The 15,606-nt window shown below is 44.5% G+C and overlaps 1 protein-coding gene across 1 annotated transcript; it reads right to left on the reverse strand.

Moving 5' to 3' along the window:
• Positions 1 to 734: 734 nt before the first annotated feature.
• ism2b (isthmin 2b) lies at positions 735 to 15,240 on the reverse strand. The gene is made up of 6 exons (XM_071924912.2): positions 14,762 to 15,240; positions 9,199 to 9,432; positions 7,349 to 7,682; positions 4,757 to 4,894; positions 4,432 to 4,500; positions 735 to 3,484 (listed from the first exon to the last, which is right to left on the reverse strand). Exons 1-6 carry the CDS (start codon positions 14,870 to 14,872, stop codon positions 2,967 to 2,969), a joined length of 1,404 nt encoding a protein of 467 aa, XP_071781013.1. The 5' UTR covers positions 14,873 to 15,240; the 3' UTR covers positions 735 to 2,966.
• Positions 15,241 to 15,606: the final 366 nt, after the last annotated feature.

The following is a 15,606-nucleotide window of genomic DNA, read 5'->3' on the forward strand; positions in this document are numbered from 1 at the left end:
GAGACCACACACATTCACCCTATTTGCTCAAATTAAATTCTGGTTTCAGGTATGGACATTTCTCCACCTAAAGTGACAAATTGAAACATAAGAGTGAAATCCATACTGTCTCCTAAACAGCGGTGAGCAGCACTCCGCCCAGAGAAAGCAGGACTCGCCGACGTTAGATCTTGTGCCGCTCTTGTCCCTTTGATACATTGATCACAGACACAGACCGGTCAGGTTGGTAAACATGAGCGTGCTGTGTGCTGTTCACCAACATCAAATCACATGATTTCTGGGTATTGAAGTTCAAATTTTTCAAACAGTTACTGCTCGCTGCCATCTGGGGCCGCCGACATGCAAAGCTGCCAAGGCGTAATATTAATACTCAGTGTAGCATAGTGAAATAACCAACTCCTTATGAAAGGCTCAATATACAGTATTCACCTAACTCTAACTTTAAAGCCTAAATTTTTACATTGGTTTTAACATATGCGGAGATAGGAAAGTATGATTCACTTGGGACAACCTTTCATTGTGAAGTAGCACTTCTGCCTGAGATTTGAAAGTCTTGAGTTTATTATACAAACTACAAGGACCAGAATTTAAAAGTATTTAGTTGAGCACCAGAAGCTTTGTTGGTGATGTGTCAGGCTGCACTCACTGTTTTTTACACTAAAAGTAGAATGATAGAAGAACTTATCTCATATAGCATCTCAATATAATGTGAAAAACCCCAAATGAGCCAGGCGATGAATGCAAAGTCTTTATATATTTCTTCATCATAATTGCAACAACATATTCATAGAGCACTGAAGTACAACGTAGAATGAAATACAGACACTTGATGTTGCTGTATGAAGTGATGTGAGGCAAGTGGTTTCCCTTTTGACGTCGAGCGCCTGCATTTCTCAGTCCGATTAGTGCACCATGTTGAGTATAGAGTCATTTCAAAGCTTCAGCAAACTTTAAAAAAAAAAGAACAGACAAATAAATACTGTACAAGACCATATATGTAATACTAGGTTCAGAAATCACAAAAAGATCATGCTTTTCTTAACAGAACACTTGATATATGCACTTTCATAGAACAATGCAGCATTTCTGGCGAGTTATCTTTTCCCTTCACGATAACACTATCATCAACAAATGGCAAACATGAGTACATTTGATATTCATATATATCTTTTGTATATATACCTTAAATAAAGTGCCTTCCTTTAAAATCTGTGATTCCAAAATGTAAATGCGTGTTCACATGTATACATCTGGAAATAGTATTCCTGAAAGAGGTTTGGAGCGAAAACCCATAGAATTAGAATGGATAGAAAGGGCAATTCCTGGAGTATCATGGTACTTTTAAGTATAACATTACTGCCATTGAATGTTTGCTAAATTGTCACAGGAATGAGGTTTCATCTTCATATGTGGAATGACCACATATGTCCACACTGACATTATCAAATATTCTATGTCAGCCATCATAAGAGTACCAACTAAACTCAACTGTTTATTTGAGTAGAAATGTCCTTTCTATCCATTCAAGTTCCGTACATAAACCCAAAGACTTCAAGCCAACAGCCTCAATAGCAATGACACCTTTTTTCCAAACACAATGCACCAAAATGACAACAGCTATTCAGTGATAACGGTTCCAACTGCTTTCCAAAAAAACTGCACAAAAAGCATAATCTGTTCATCAATCTGGATTACACATTCGATACCCTTCTACTAATCTCTACCCGAATACATGTGCACTTCGTACAAGGTCCAATAGTGCTCCGCGGTCGAGGTAAATGGACAAAATTTTATCATGGTCAGTTAGTCCCCCTGAGAACATTGTAGAGACACATCTATGAGAACAACCTGCTCACTTGAGAACACTTTTTGCCTACATTTACGCTGTAGATACTTGGGTGGCTGGATTTACACAGGCGGCAACAGTCTGATTTTTAACTCTTTGCGACCCAGATCATATCTTTTCATGGCTGTCAAAATGTGAGGAAACACATGGAGTCGATCTGTGTGGCAAAGCATTTGAAATCAAATGTGCTGTTCCTGTGCAATTACTCCCTAAATGATACGTTCATAATTCTCACCAGCAAGCTCATCAATGGGTTTGAAATCCCTTTAGCTTACTGATTGCTTGCTCTGGTTAAGATTTCCAACTATTTCTTTAATATTTCTATCAATCTTTTAATATTACTAATAGGAGTCTAGTGTCCCAATAGATTGAAATGCACATACTGTGCTTAGATGTGGGACCTTTTGAGAAAATGTAACCTATTTTTCTCATTCATTTGGGTCTAGTGATGTCCTCCCTTCACACTGTAGGCTTGTTTTACCAAAATATCCCCCTTAGTACCTTTCAAACCTGAAATATGTTCATTTATTGTTAGCAGCATAGTTAGGAGTTTTCATTTATTGGACTCTGCCCATGCATTCCTTTCTCTCATCAGTATAACCTGCCCATAATCATACATTTCCTAATGTAAAATCTATAAGAAGCATGATCAAGATGTTTACCATATGTTGCTATTGTCAATCACAAGAGCTCCGGGACACCACCAAAAAAAGCCAGCAGGTAGACATCATGCTTACACGCACACAGGAGTGTGTACTGAATAAAAAAACAAAGAGAGAGCTTGATGTCATGCCAGATGTGTAACAGGTTGGCAAGCATTAGGAGAATACTGCATCTTTTTTTCCATTCATGTAATTCAGTTCAGTTCAGTTGAGCCTGATATCAGGACACTGTGCCAAATCCTAACTTGAGACAGCCACACTTCAGCATCAGCCTGAAAACCCCCCAAAACTCCCAATCGCATCTGTGCATTACCTCTGAGTCTTCAATGCACGGTCAATGGCCGATGCATGGTTTAGACATATAGATGTAGATTTTTTTAAAGGTAGGCAGTCCCCTCTCAAGTTAGGATTGGGCCCACTGACTCTCTGGGTGAAGTGGTAGTTTTGGCTGTGGTCCCTCAGTACTCCCTGGCCTCTTCTAGTTCATTCATGAACACGTCTTCATGGGGGTTTTCTGGGCAGCTCAGCCCATTGTTGGGCGGCCGCACCGCATGGAAGCGGCTCCAGTCTCCCTTGCACAGGATCCAAGGCAGCACGTCCACTTTGAAGTGCAGCTCAGGTGAGAAATCGGTGCTGATCAGGTTAGGCGTGCCTGCGCCCTTCCCCCGCGTGATCAGCCGTCCGCGGTCGTCATAACAACAGTGCTGCGCCGCCAGCGTAGACGAGTCGCCAGAAAGCGCTGAGCGGATGCAGGTGCGCGCTGATGGCTTGTAGATGTCCAGACGCTCCTTGGGGCCACTGGCATCGCGCCAGCGGAACGGCCGGTCGTGATTCTCATCGAAAACGCTGACCACCGTGTACGCCACTTCAGAGGGGTAGGAGCAGGGGCAGCTGGGCAGCTCCGCCAAGACCTGGTGGAGGTACCTCTGGAGGAACTCACTCTTACAGTTCAGCCACTTCTCACAGCTGTCCACATCTGTTGGAAAGAGCACAGTAACACCATGTTTTTAGCATTACTAGTCACAACAACTCTCTCTTGGCAATAAATCTAGAGGCAGTCTAGAGGCCATAAGTCCTGTGTCTGGCATCATGATGGACAGCCATGCTACCAAGCAAGCCAGTTCAAAAGTACATTTTCAAAACTATGTTAGATCCAATACATTTACATTCCCTTGTGTACCTGGCAGCATATCAATGGAATCTTTACTTTCTTATAATCCGTCATCCAAAGGGGTGATATCATACCTACGACTATCTCTGACTTACTTGATACTTCTCTGGATTATGTGAAGACAGTTTGGATTTGGGCATTGAAATTACAGAGGAGCAACAGACAGATTTGCAGAAGAAGGTGCACGTGCACTCAGCATCTATACACACCAAGCATGGTCTAATACAGTTTAAGGTGTTGCATCATCTTCATCTCTCTAAGGTCAAGCTCTCTAAAATGTGTCTGAATGTGGACCCATTGTGTGACCGATGTAGAATATTTCCTGCTTATTTGGGGCATATGTCCTGACTTTGCCCTAATCTCCGGATAAGTAGCAGTTATACGCACATCAAAAAGATGCTGGGCTATTTCAAACAGCAGCAGATAAACAGAGTACAGCCCGCACATTAGGAACTCCAGTTATACCTCAGATTATTGTCTAATAAAGGTGTATGAATGGAGTTCCTAGTGTGTGGGCTCTACTCTCTTTGGCCTAAACTGTCCAACGTCTGGCCTTCTGTATTTAACACTTTGTCTGATATTTCAGGGCAAACGGTAGAGCCTGACCACAGTGTTGGCTTTCTTTTGGGTACTGGTAGAGAGGTTCAGAGGCTCCACTTCCACTCTAGCGAGGTTCATAAACCTTTTCAACTCTTTTTAACTGGAAGTCTCCCACTCATGTCCTAGGTAAACACAAAACACATTCAACTGACCTGTCCCAAATGGCTCTGTGCCATTCTCCATTTCGAAGGGGAAAGGCTCCACCACAGTGTTGACATCATCTACAAAAAGAGAAAGAGGCACATCAAATATAAATTAAAGACCCTATTTTACACAAATAACAGCCATAGTAAACATCTTTATAGGAACCTCTACTGCCGTGGCCCTGGAGTAATAATATTTCGGCAATCATCCAACACAATGGAAAAAAAGGTTCTAATAAACTGGAACAAAAGAACGCACATTACAGACCAACATTTGGACCAATGAAGACTGCATCTATGCCTTGGAAGGAAAGAAGAATATGTGTGAGCTCACCAGGACAAGGCTCCAGGTCGCACCTGGAGGCCTCTGTCAGAGTGCAGGAGTAGCCACAGGACTTGGTCCTCTTCTTCTCACCGTGTCCACAGGTCACTGAGCAGGGAGACCAGGCAGTCCACTCGTCTGTCTCCTTCTCTGTGGGAGGAAAAACAAAACAGAGTCAGTGACACTAACTCAGCCCGAGCTACTTTTGTTACATTTCATTTTGGCCTTGGACTATAGGGAAGCTTTGCAATCCTGGGAAAATTCAACAAATGTTTAGGCTAATGCAAGGTTTATATACTGCAAATTATTAGAGATTATTAGAAAGAGAGGGAGAAAGAAAGTGAAAGGGTGTTACATTTTCGAGGAGCACTGCATATGGTTGCGGTCACAGATCAACATTTGGCTCAATCACTACATGCATTTAACAAGCTAATATGAGAAAACAGCTTCAAAGGCTTGATCAAGATTATGAGCACAAGGGGAATGACCTTTGCAAATCCAGAAAACAAACTTCTCTGTCTGTCAAAGTTCTCTGTTGAAATAACTGATTGTGCGAGTAGCATCAGCATCCTAATCCAGAATCAGCTTTCCAAATTTCTCGTCTGTCTCAGTCAATATGGACGGAAATTTTCTCCTGGTCTAACCTTTCCCATGCAAACCCATGTTCTTTTGAAGTAGGCTTCAGTCAAATTAGAGAGAAAGAGCCTGTGCTGGGGTGGGTTGATCCGCCTGCGCACCAAGTTTCCTCGTGGTGTTAATGACACTGAAAACAAGTCGTTCTCGATTACAGGCGAGGTGGGTGCAGAAATACCAGCTTGGGTGTAGCGGGCACCCGATTTGCCTTTGTGGGCGCTGCCAACTCGCCATGTGGCCACATGGGAACAGGGTCTCAGGAGAGTCTTAATTACAGGCGAAGCTAAGGCAGACATCCTTGATTTATGTTCACCAAACCTTTAGATCTGACCACTTAACAGGCATTGTTGCCCTTTCTGGTAAGTCTACATGCACATCACTTACACAGACAAGGTTTATACGAGTAGATGGATAAGGGAAAGGTTACACAGCTAAAACGAGATGGCACTCAGTAGAGCGCATACTTCCGCCAACGCTATGCAAATGTCAAGATATGCCAGTTCATAATTTAATTTAATTTCTTCCATGCCCTATTACCAACTTGTTTCACATCAGCAGATGCACACATTTTCATGACTGGACCTGAAATGGGACATGAGATTATCCCTGTTGAAATTCTAGCCACTTTTTAAGCATTTTAGCTGATTATTGCAACACCACATGGCCAATCAGCTCTATATTTCTTCAGTTTCCATTAGGGCTGCCCTTCTACCACTGGACCGGAAATGAGCTCCCCAGTGCCCCCATGTTGTTTGATTGGGCCAATAATGGATGGTTCGTATGTCTGCTGATAAGCCACAAAGTTTGATGGTGTTATGTGAATCTGTTCAGAAGTTATATGCCTTTTAGTGAGAAGCCACGCCCACTGCAACGCCCCTGTTTGGCCAATTGGTGCGAAAAGTTAATCAGATCTTCCTTGGCCCATGACCAAACTTTCCACAAAGTTTCGTCCAAATCTGTTCATAACTTTTGGAGTTATCCTGCTAACAGACAAACAAACAAACAATGGGGAATGGGGTGGAAACATCCATCCAACTCCATTAGCGGAAGTAACTGTGTTTTTATACAATAATAACTTTCATAATTTTCTCTCTCCCTCTCATCTCTCTCTCCCTCTCTCTCTCTCTATCTCTGTCTCCTTATTTACTATCTTTACCACTGAATAAAGTCTGTGCATGTTGAGGCACACCGCTCTTTTTCCCATCAGAGGAGAGCAGAATTAAGAGAAACAAAAAAAAAAAAGCAACAAAGCCGTAAATGTTATGCAGAGCCCTGAAAGACCCCCGAAATTCTTGAACTGGCTCAAAAGGCCGAGCCGCGGAGGGCAGCGAGGGCCGCCAGGGTCCGGGGGGGCCCACGGGGTCCCGCGGAAGGATGAAAGGGCCAGCCGAATGGCCCCTGTCATTCTGTGTTCCCAATCTGCCCTCTAATTGTCCACAAGCAGAGGGCTGTTTTGTCCCAGGGAACAGTGCCGGCCTCACGCTGCCATTAGCGAGCGCATCGGACCCATCTTCAAAAGGCGGGCCTCTGCGACCAGCACGACCAGTGTCGACTTCAAAATGCCTGAAGCCCACAATGCCCTGATGGTCGAGTGCTCATGCTGCCTCTCCTCCTGGCATCGCCTGGTCCGCTCCGGCTGCCAGGACGGTCTACTGTAGTCTGTCTCTCTCTCTTTCTTTCTTTCTCTCTCTCTCTCTCTCTCTCTTCCTAAAGACATTCCTGTTCCCGCTATCTCTCTTTTGATATGTGAAAGTCAATGGCTGTATTCCCGCAACTTCACGTGTTACCTTTTTTCTTCCTTACATAAGTGGAAAAGATTTGATTCATTTTGGTTAAGTGCTCAGTTGTAATCAGTTTCTTGTGTTGCTACATTGTGAAGCCGAATCTAACGCTGAAAAGTGAAAATCGAGAGGGATTGTGCTTATGTGGCTGCACTGGCAGACAGTGAGTGTACCACTTGGCAAACCTCACCGTAGTAGCTCTGCATCGGGTCCCAGCCCTCGTTCCAGCGACTATCCCAGTACCCGCCCACCCCGCTGGGGAGGGGCTCCTCGCTGCCGTAATCCAGGGAGTAATCTTCCTCCTCCTCTTCCTCGCCGGTTTCCTCCAAGCCTGAGCGGCCGGTGCTGTCCTCGCTGGAATCGGCGTCGGTGTAGCCCCAGAACAGGGGCCAGAAAAGCTTCTTCCCTCCCAGCCAGTCTACTGTGGAAGAGGGGGAGGAGGAAGAGGAGGGTAGCCAGTCTTTTTCCTTGGCCAGGTCCATCTCTACCTCCATCTGAGGGTCGTCCACCACCTCAATGGTTACCTGCATGATCAGAGAGGGAGATCTCAGTGAATTTAAAGTACAAATCCGTCTTCAAACAGAATTTGCCTATATGATCTTTGACAGCTTCAGTATTTGTGAACATGAACAACTCTTTCCTAAAGTTATAAACTATCAACCAAGACTCCAAACTGTGACTAAACCGCCTAATTTACAGTGAATGAAAGACCTACAATGAGAAAAGTATTCATATTCAACAAGTATCTATTGAACTGTCACAGATCACTGGGATAACTATGTTAATTCTGCTTTTGCTTGGAGATGTCATCAGCACAGCACAAGCAGCGCAGCTTATCAACAGGCTGAAGCATCATACATAATTGATGATATCCTTTGTGCAGCTTTACCGTATCAGTTACTCATCACAAGAAATCAACCATCTCAAATCCTCAAAGAAAGTATTTTAGAAAACCAAACCCGCTCCCTGGATCTAACTCAGCCAGCCAGACGTGAGCATGAGCATTCAGACGACCAAACGATCCCAGCTCCTTCGCTTTCGTCTCAGGCAGAGAATGCGAGCGTTTATTCTGGTTAACTACCTCTCATTACCTCAGTATGACTCATCCTAGATGCTGCAGTAGTTACAAGGGCCCGCTTCAGCTGATGTAAAGACCAGGCAACAAGGAAACGTCCTGTCTGCATTTTCGCTATCTTTTTGTAACTGTTGTGAAAATAATTTAAGGATTAGAGTTAAGAAAGTGTGTGGAAATTGCTGTCGTTTGTTCTAGATGGCTGTTCCCTTGATGCAGAGAGTCTTATAGTTAATGTATGGTATGTGTGGTGTATGTGCTGCAGAAAATTCGGTTTCGCCGGGACAGTGAGAGCCGGGTCACTGTAGTTACATGATGTAGACATGGGCATCATTATGTCCGCCTAACCACATCCTGATTACACTGACCAGAGAGGAGGAGGAGGAGGAAAACTACCCCGAGATAAGTTAAACAGAACGACTTTTTGAAGACGCTTAGGCCAATCTAGAGGGAAATGATGAGGACTTAATGGGTAACGCTTATGATTACAGATCCCCTTTTTCCCTTTATTACACTTTAATTGAATAGTAGCAAAAAAAGACACAGCTGGCTGTCTAAGATTAGAAGGAGAGACTGCTAGATTTTGTTACACAGTGAGAAAATAAATCATTACAAGAAGAGAGAAAACAACTGCCCAGTTCCGCGCTTCTTTTGCGCTAATGATTTCTATTTAACCCATAATTTACCACCTATTTCTTTACTGTGTAATTACACCAGACGCACCAAAATGAGCGCGTTGTCATTTAAAGGGTTGTTAACTTATGGCATATTACATATCACAAGGCTTTAGTCAACCAGGCAAGTCCATTAAGAATGTAAAATATCAAAAATAACATATCCTTATCTCCGTCTTGACGTGTCTCTCTAACAAGCTGAACTCGTTCTGTGAGACCCATCATAGAGGTTCTACTTACACATTGTCCAATATGACCCCAAATACAATCTGTGACTCCCCACACGCCACTGACCTGTATGTTGGGGTTCTGTGAGTTCATGTCAGCGTTGGCCAGGTCCGGGAAGTTCTTGAGATCCAGGATGAAGGGTTTGGTCTCCTCCTCGGGCTCGGGCTGTGGCAGGACCCCCACGGAGCGGTGCTGGGTGTGGGACCACCTCCGCTGGTGGCTGTGGGGCTCGGGCAGCAGACTCTGCACCTGGTTCTGCTGCTCCAGAGCCTCGGGGCTCTGAGGTGGCTGGCCGTGAGCCTGGTGGAAAATAAAACAGAAGACGTAAGACAATGTATTTAGTATTATTTCACGTTTTTTTGTTTCTTTATTGCTAACATCACCCTCCTCTCACTCATATTAGCGATGATTAATGGCCATCTGGACCACAGACAGTAAACTATTAGAATGATTCAAAGGAGAATACCACCGTCATTTAGAGTTATAGCCCATACTGTCTACACCTAGTTTACATTTCCCCCAGTCATTTTGCAATGTATGCTGTATAAAGTTAGATTTTTTTTTACATTTACTCTTCATTTTTAAAATACAAAACAGTGTCAAACCTATCTTGAAAGTAACTGCTAACAAAGTCCCATCTAACAAACACGCCCCACATAAGAAGATATGGACGTGACAATAGAGTTTGTAAGGTGACATGTTTTGAGAGATTATTTGCTGGAGGAGACACCCATTTCTTCCTGTGGGTGTCAGGTGATTGACAGTAAACAAAACGTATTGATAAGAAAACACTCAACTTGGGCACCATGAAATAATGATAAAACAGAAACTTTGACAAAGCCAAATTAAGGCTTCATGTTTAATGTGATGGATCATGTAGCTTGGGCAATTTTCAAGTCTGTGGAAGTTGTTTTTCACACTGCACAAAATGAATGGGAGCAACTTTCTGAAGGTTGGAAAACCTAGATAATTGGCACAAACTTAAAAAACACTGGTATTATCCTTTTAGGTAGCCTAAAGCCAGTGGCTACTTTAGGGTAAGTGACATAAAGTCTTGTCATTTTTGTAATTGGCTTAATGGCTGATTGATGAGCACCTCTAGAACACAATTAGCGCTCTGTTTCCAGGAAGAAACCTTGAAAATATCTACAATTTCACAGCTTGGTCAGCAATTCTAAAAAGCCACTGAGGCAACCAACCAACCAGCCAAGCGACCAACCGGCCCGCTCGTTCGTTTCATTCTTTTTTTTTTTTTTTTTCCCACAACAGTCATGGCATCCAGGCCTTGGACAAAGAGGGGCCTGTGCCAGAAATATCCTCTTTTAGCTTTAATGAGAGGGCCTGGGAGGCGTGGGACCCCTGGGCCGGCCCGAGTGTGTCTGAACCTGCCGTGCCGCCGCCGCCGCCACCACCACCACTTAGCTTCCCCTCGCAGGTCTCTCTCAGGTCCTCAGAAGGAAGACCAGCAGGAGGAAAAGTTCATCACTGAGATTAACATTATAATGGTGAGGAGTCGGAGAGATATATGTAACTGGAGTACATTTGGGGGTGTGATTCTCCAGTGAGCACACGTCTATTTCATGTTTAATAGGAGGACGTGTGTCTATTTCATGTCTGATACTGGTCCAAGTCAAACCTCGACCCCCCAAAACATCCAGTACCCCCTTGTCTGCCAATCACCCAAGTCTGTACAGTATCCTCAATACAACAAAATGGCCCAAACACACAATGGGACAGGACTTTGGGATTGGAGCTGTGCCAGTTTGTGGTCTGCACAGAGCGAAATAGTGGCGGTTGGAGGGCAAAAGAGGGGAAAAAAGATCTGGATTAACGACAAGACGGTTGAAGAATTATAGTTATGGCCTGTAGAACAGAACGTACTTTTCACTGGCTGACTGCGATTGTCCCATAAAAAAGTTATCTGGTCGGTCAAATCCAACCATGTGAACACATAATGCCTATTTAGAGGAGAAGCCTGTCAAGCACAATAAGCGGTAGATGAGGAGGAGGCAGCCCCCTCCCCAGGAATCTGTAAATTGGCAGTAGTGACATAAATTGATAACCTTTGAGGAAAAATCAGCCCTGTAAATCAACTTTTCCTTGCAAATACTGCAAACAAATATTCCAAATATTGCAATGAATGCAAGTTTGACCTATTCCCACACTTTTAACTCTTATTATCCTATTCAAACAGACAAGGGCCATAATTTAACAAATTATAGCAATATTACTGCAATAAACAGTCCAATGATAACACTCAGCCAGCATGACACTATAACTTTTTATACGACTTCTCACCGATCCCTGTGTTTGCTAAGTTAACACATAAAATGTTGCAAAGGCCCCTGCAGTTTTTCAGAAAAGCCAATGTAAATTCAAATATTAAACTCAATAATTACACGCACAATTCCTTTTACAAGACCCAGGACATTTAAGTCCCATAATACAGGCATTTTTTAAAGGTGAATGTTTTTAGATGGGATGCCATTGTTTTTGACTGAACTTGGTACAGGGGTTTTTAAGACCTGGATCTTATAGGTGCTGCGCAAGAATGCACCGATACCAGTTTTTCACTGTCGATACCTCCAATCTAATCCATTACATTTACTGAGCAATACAGACTTAGGCTGTTGATTGAAGCCTGTGGTAATAAATGACGATCTAACATCATTTTGTGCGCGAGAAAGGTAGAAAATCAAGTCACTTTGCTTTTGATTTCTGACATCTTGCACCTGGCTCTTGGTGTAGGATTTTATTGGGGAAATTCTCCGGCACAATACTCCATTTTATCATGGTATTGGCCTGTTAGCCGCATCAGTGCATCGCTAGTGCTACTGTGCCTCCTGCCTTTGGCTAAAGGGAAGGACTCAGGGGAAGATTATTACAACTGGGGGGATCAGACACAAACTCAGTGAGAGACAGGACAGCTCATTCTGCACTATGCAATGCGTCTATTTGTCCTACATTCCTCATATCTGACCAGCAGTGACAATATCCACTCACATACACATTGTAACACTCACACACATGCACACACATGCTCTAACACCTACACACACACACACACACACACACACACACACACACACACACACACACAAACACACGCAGACACACAGAAACAGGCCGGAGTCATGAGGGAGGCCACATACTTTCACACCCTCCTCATCTCGTCTTGTTACACATCTGGATCCTGTATTTTTTCGCCCTGTATATCACTCTCCTCCTCCTTTCTTCCTCCCCCTCGTTCTCTCTGATCCCGCTCTCCTCCTCTCCTCCTCTCCTCCTCTCCTCCTCTCGGCAGAGGGGCTCTCCTGATCAAAGGCCTATTGGCTGATGACATGTGGTGTGTTTAACGGGGCGACTATATGGATGCAGTGGGAGACCTTGGCCTGGCCTGGAAACTGGCGCTCTCTCTCTCTCTCTCTCTCTCTCTCTCTCCCTCTCTCTCTCTCTCTTCAGACAAACACTACTGAGAGATCCACTTCCAACTTCCCACCCCTTCGGTAAAACAAAGCCTTGTGTCCTGTCCTTTCAGAGGGCCCGACTGACTGGAAAACACTGGATCCATTTAGGGCTACTGCCGCCGCCGCCGCCACTGCTGCTGCTGCTGCTGCTGCTGATGGTGACACACATTCAGGATGGGGAGAGGAGGTCGAGGCGCTGGATGGGGGCAGGGGCTGGATGGGTGAAGGGGGGTGGTGGGGGTGGTGGTGGTGGGGGGGGGGGGGGTGGGTCCGGTGGGGTTGGAGGGGAGCGGGCTGGGAAGGCAGGCGGTGTGGCAGCCCTGATTTATGTGACCGCAGATATCAAAGGCCTCTGCACTTGGCCGTTTCCAAACCATTACAGAAGAACAATAAACTATGGGCCCTCTTTGATCGCCGCCTTTGCAAATGAAAAAAAACAAAAAAAAACACAGGGGAAAACAAATGCATGCTCGGTGGAATCGGGGTGAGGGTGCGGAGGTGGGGGGTGGGGGGGGGGTGGGGGGTGGCAGGCGGGGGTTGGCGGGATGGGATGGTACGAAACAGACAGGGCAAACAGGGCAAACAGGTCCTGATATTTGGAAAAGAGGCCACTCACACTTCAACACAACCCCCCCCCCCCCTCCTCCTCCTCTTCCCCGAGAGATGAGGGTAAGACCAAAAACAGGAAATTCCACATTAACACAAAAAAGAGCCAACGTAAACAATCAGAGGAGTGACCCTTGACCCCGGCTCCAGTGTGAGAGACTCGGAGGGTTCGCCCTACCCCGGTTACATAAGCCTCTCGTTACTGTGCACCGCTTTACTGTACTGTACTGCCCCACCGCCCCTTTCCCCCCCCCCCTCCTCATCCTCCTCCTCCTTCTCCTCTCTCCCTCCTCTAATCTCTCTCCTCTCCATCCACCGCTTTTGGACAAGCATCCGCCAGGTCACAGGCAGAGGTGCACAGTCACCAGCTGCAGCCTTTTGGAGGATGAAACGAGCAATCATAAATGCCACAGCAACTTTTTCTGCTCGCTAACCATCCCCCTTCTCTCTCTCTCTCTCTCTCTCTCTCCCTCTCTCTCTCTCTCCCTCCCTCTCTCTCTCTCCCTCTCTCTCTTCTTTGACATCAATCAGACAGATGATGGGAGAGAGACCCAATAGGGCATCCATGGGAGGCCACACAAGAAGGAAAGTTCAAAGGCAAAAACTGAACCCTGACACACACACACACACACACACACACACGCACGCACGCACACACACAAACACACAGACTTTGATATCCATATATGTCCATGTGTAACACAAACACTCGCTTGGACACACTACACACTACACACTACACAGGGTGTGTGTAGAGATGTGTGTAGAGACTTTGAATTTATTATTGGTGCTGCCCAGTGTTGGCAAAGCTTCTCTGCTACCTTACTATACATGGAGAGAGAAAAGGAACAACAGAGATTAGCCTGCTGCACTCCTGAGGAAATCCCTCTCTCATGGCCTTTGTCCTCATTTTATTGATTGATTAATATTAATAGTGACTTTTGTGTGACTTACATACTATTTTGTTCAACACTTTCTATCTATGGTGTAATAAAGTCACCACTTTAGCTTCCATTAGCCTATAAAATTATGTACAACAAAAATAAAGAAACTTTGATTTAATATTTTCATACTTGTTATATAGGTTGGAAACATACCATAACAAAAAATAGTATAATATTCCTCTAATAGGGACTTACAGTGTGTCTGTGGTATTCAATAGTGAGTTAATAGTGACCTTATCCTACTTTATTGCATTTTATTTTATTTTATTTCCTATGGCATTAAGACATATTCCTATAATATCCATATAGGGACTTTTAGTTTTGCCGTGATGTTTGTATAGTATTCTTCTCAGTATTATTATTATAGGATAGCTCTTTTTGATAAAGGTAATAAGCAATGAATGGGATATAAAACTAAGAACACAGAAATAGACCTTGCAATAATTAACACGTTAGTAATGATTCAATAGGGCATTAACAATTTTGATAAGGAAATCACATTTTGTCAGCCGCAGGTGTAATCATAAGGCGTCACGGTCATTTTTTAAACTTGCTGCTGAACTTAGCTAAGCTTCAAAAAGCCAACACACATAATGCATGAAGAAAACTTACCTTATGGGCAACATTCTTGTGTCTAGTGGGAAAGCCCGTCCCGAAACTAACGACAAGTATCGGCCAAATCATCAGCAGCATCTGAAATCTCCCCGCGACCTCTTGACGCATCTTCTCCACTGAAAAGCTTCCTTTTGAAGATTTGTAAAAGTACTTTGGAGGCTTTTCTCCGACTATCTTCTCTAACTTTAGCTCGTTGATTCAGAGAGAACGATATTCCCTGCCCTTCATTAGTTTTGTCGGCAACTTTGACTCGGGACAAGTGAAGTTTTCAGCCTCGCCAGCCTCGAAGTGTCGCACTTTATGAAGATGCGCACCAGTGTCCCAAGGTATCCAGCGCGCTATCCATATCTGGCACCAGCGACTCTCGCAGCGGCTGTCTGTCCGTACGGCGGGTCTAGGTCAGTGTCTACCTTCCCCATAAAAAAACAGATCTGGATCAGCTTTAAGTACCGAAGAACCCAAATACCCACGCAAAATCTCCCCGTCCGCACCGGCGCCCGCTTATTCAACTACTTTAAAATGTGAGTCATTTCGTCGTGGGTGGGTGTTTTCTTCCAATACATTGACATCTGGAGTTCATAGTATGCTGTGCGTTTTTTTTTTTTTTTTTTATCTCTGATGCGTTAATCCATTATCCAGTTGAAGTTAATCCACACCGGTTCCGTAGGCCTGTATGCGTGTAAGAGTGTGTGTGTGTGTGTGGTGTGTGTGTGTGATGTGTTTGTGTGTGTGTACCGCCCAGCCAACCGGTTTCGGTAAACTTTCCTTTTACGCACGCATTCATGCTGAAGGAGTCGGGGGGGTGGGATGCTCATTGCTCAGTTTCGGAGGCGGCGGTGTGT

This window comes from Centroberyx gerrardi, chromosome 18 (assembly GCF_048128805.1).
Source record: "Centroberyx gerrardi isolate f3 chromosome 18, fCenGer3.hap1.cur.20231027, whole genome shotgun sequence".
NCBI lineage: Eukaryota > Metazoa > Chordata > Actinopteri > Beryciformes > Berycidae > Centroberyx > Centroberyx gerrardi.